The following is a 2,697-nucleotide window of genomic DNA, read 5'->3' as shown; positions in this document are numbered from 1 at the left end:
TGCTCGCCCACAGCGGCTCCTCTGCCTAGCCTCGACTCTCCTTCCCCAACCCCCCCGCTTCAAAATATCAGCGTCAGCTTCTCCCTTTTCTCCCCTGTGTGTGTGTCTCCTTAAACAGCGGATTGTCCGACAGAAAGGTGCTGTTGCTGCAACTTTTTTGTGGTCGCCCCCCCACCAGAATATGTCGTTGACCAACACAAAGACGGGCTTCTCTGTTAAGGACATTTTGGACCTGCCGGACACGAATGACGAAGAGGGATCTATCACCGGGGCGGAGGAGGACACGGAGGGGTCGGAGAGCACGTCCACGACGAAAAGCGCTGGAGTTTTGGTCAAAAGTCCCCTGGAAAACGTGCAGAACCTGCCTTTAAAGAACCCCTTTTACGACACTAGTGACAATCCGTACACGCGATGGCTCGCCACCACGGACAGTATTCAATATTCATGTAAGTAAGAGGCTCATCATCTTTAAGAATTGTCATGCTTGCAAGCACCATGAAGCCATTAAAGATTTTGATTTGGATGCGCCGAGGCGTCGTAGCTCCACAAATGGTGCTTTATATTCTGAAGCTTGTTTGGAATTCGATTTGATGTGGATGTGTGCTGGTGTTCTGGGAGACTTCCGTGCACACAATGCACATTTGAACGCTTCAGTGACTCCTCCGGTTATTATTTTTTTTGGGGGGGGGGGGGTGCTGTCCCCACATGCATGTTGAAATGTCTACTTTTTTTTTTCATGACGCCTGCAAGTATGAAGTGTCTTTTTTTGGAACCGGGCATAACATTTTGACAGTGTTTCTCCCGTTTCTCGCCGCCGCTGCAGTGCACGGCCTCACCGCCGGCTCCCAGGATTCGGCCAAATCCCCGGAGCCGTCCGCGGACGACGAGTCGCCGGATAACGACAAGGAGACGTCGAGCAGCGGGGGCAGCGACTCGGGCAAGAAGCGCAAACGGCGGGTGCTGTTCTCCAAGGCGCAGACCTACGAGCTGGAACGCCGCTTCCGACAGCAGAGGTACCTGTCCGCCCCGGAGAGGGAGCACCTGGCCAGCCTGATCCGCCTCACCCCGACCCAAGTGAAGATCTGGTTCCAAAACCACCGGTACAAGATGAAGCGAGCCCGGGCTGAGAAAGGTATGGAAGTGAGCCACCTCCCTTCTCCCAGGCGAGTGGCCGTGCCCGTGTTAGTCAGAGACGGGAAGCCTTGTCACACCCTTAAAGCTCAGGACTTGGCGGCCACTTTTCAGGCCGGGATCCCCTTCACGGCGTACGGCGCGCAGTCGCTCCAACACATGCAGTACAACGCGCAGTACGGCGCCACTGCCACGCCGCACTTCCCCACGGCGCACCACTTGGTGCAAACGCAACAGTGGACTTGGTAAGGGACGGGATAGACAAGAGACTCGTCTTTTGGGAAGGCACTAGGCGCTTTCACGGCACGCGCAAATAGAGGGGGACCCAGATACCCCCACGCAAACACCCCCCCCCACACACGAAAGACTTCTTCTTTTTTTCGCAGTCCACGCACTACATCATTTTATTCGGGGCTCATGTGTGCACCGTGTTTACATGTTTTCGTTAAGAGAACTGGCTCCAATTCCCCTGTTCCAAATAGATTTTAACGAGAATGTCAATGCTCTTCTTGTGAACTTTTTTTTTTTTTTTTGGTAAAACTATGTTGTGTGTTGGTTGTAGATATATATTTTCTCTCGTCCTTTGCCCTCGTGTTATTATCAGCACGTACGATCCACTTTATAATTATAGAAATGTTAATTTCTTGCTTCTTTTATGGACCGAAAAATATTTATGGCCATGAATAAATACTGGCAACTTTTCAGATATCCTCATCATTTGGTTTTCATTTAACGGTGCCAAAATGTTCGTTTGTGCGTCAATTTGAGATTACGCATTCAAGTTTAGCGTCATACCAAATGGTGGTGGTCCCCTTTAGGATTTCTTGACGTGCTGCTCCCACGTGCGCCGAGAAAATTCAAAACCACAGAACCAGCAGCAAATATATAATTAAAACAACCTCAGATCAACATTGTTGACGGAATAGATCTTGAGCCCTTCGGTCTTTTCTGTTTTTGGCAAATGTAAGGCATTAGAACATTTCCTCTAAATCCAAGCGCCCTCGCTATAAAGCTTGAAGTCACTTGTGAAATGGGACCAAAATCCACTCACTTAATAGAAGAGGGCTTCTCAACACAAGAAGCTTTTATGTCAAAAGCTCTCCTTTTTGTTGCATTTGAAACCGGTCCACCGGCCTTGTGCAAATGGAGTTTAATGCAATAAACGCGGCGTTATCTTGTTAGACCACGTAACTTGCAAACAAGAGCAAAGAAAATAATCGATAGCTCGGCTGTCATCGAGAGGAGCCTCGCACTAACTTGCATTCCGTTTGAAAACGAACGTCTTGAACAAGAATATTTCCTTTCGCAGTCGGACACGATTTGACGTCTGGAGCTAATGTTACTCCTTCAAGGTGCGCGTCGAACGTACAAACCACTTCCACGGTGGATTATCTGACTCCGGTCACTATCTTGAGTAAATATTGCAGAGGGGAAAAAAAATCTCGGCATTTCCTTTGGCCCACGAACACACGCGCGCACTCACACACGCACCCACACACTCCCACGCGCACACGCACGCGCAGGCGCGCGCACAAAATATCCCAACAGATGTTAAAGCCGCCCATA

General features: G+C 49.8%; 1 protein-coding gene across 3 annotated transcripts in view; it reads left to right on the top strand.

Annotated features, from left to right (window-relative positions):
• nkx2.2a (NK2 homeobox 2a) overlaps positions 1 to 1,845 on the top strand; it is a 4,026-nt gene extending 2,181 nt beyond the window's left edge. The window contains exons 2-4 of one of the 3 annotated variants that reach the window (XM_086127604.1): positions 119 to 446; positions 794 to 1,132; positions 1,246 to 1,845. In XM_086127604.1, the coding sequence (XP_085983730.1) occupies positions 119 to 446; positions 794 to 1,132; positions 1,246 to 1,448 (870 nt within the window). In that variant the 3' untranslated portion in view covers positions 1,449 to 1,845. Of the gene's footprint in view, positions 1 to 118; positions 447 to 793 lie in introns of all 3 variants that reach the window. The other 2 variants (XM_086127603.1, XM_086127602.1) reach the window with 2 other exon arrangements.
• The last annotated feature ends 852 nt before the right edge of the window (positions 1,846 to 2,697 follow it).

The sequence above is a fragment of the Hippocampus guttulatus genome, chromosome 13, assembly GCF_054856545.1.
Source record: "Hippocampus guttulatus isolate MCC_2025c chromosome 13, RoL_Hgut_1.0, whole genome shotgun sequence".
Classification (NCBI taxonomy): domain Eukaryota; kingdom Metazoa; phylum Chordata; class Actinopteri; order Syngnathiformes; family Syngnathidae; genus Hippocampus; species Hippocampus guttulatus.
This window is presented reverse-complemented; position numbering and strand designations above follow the sequence as displayed.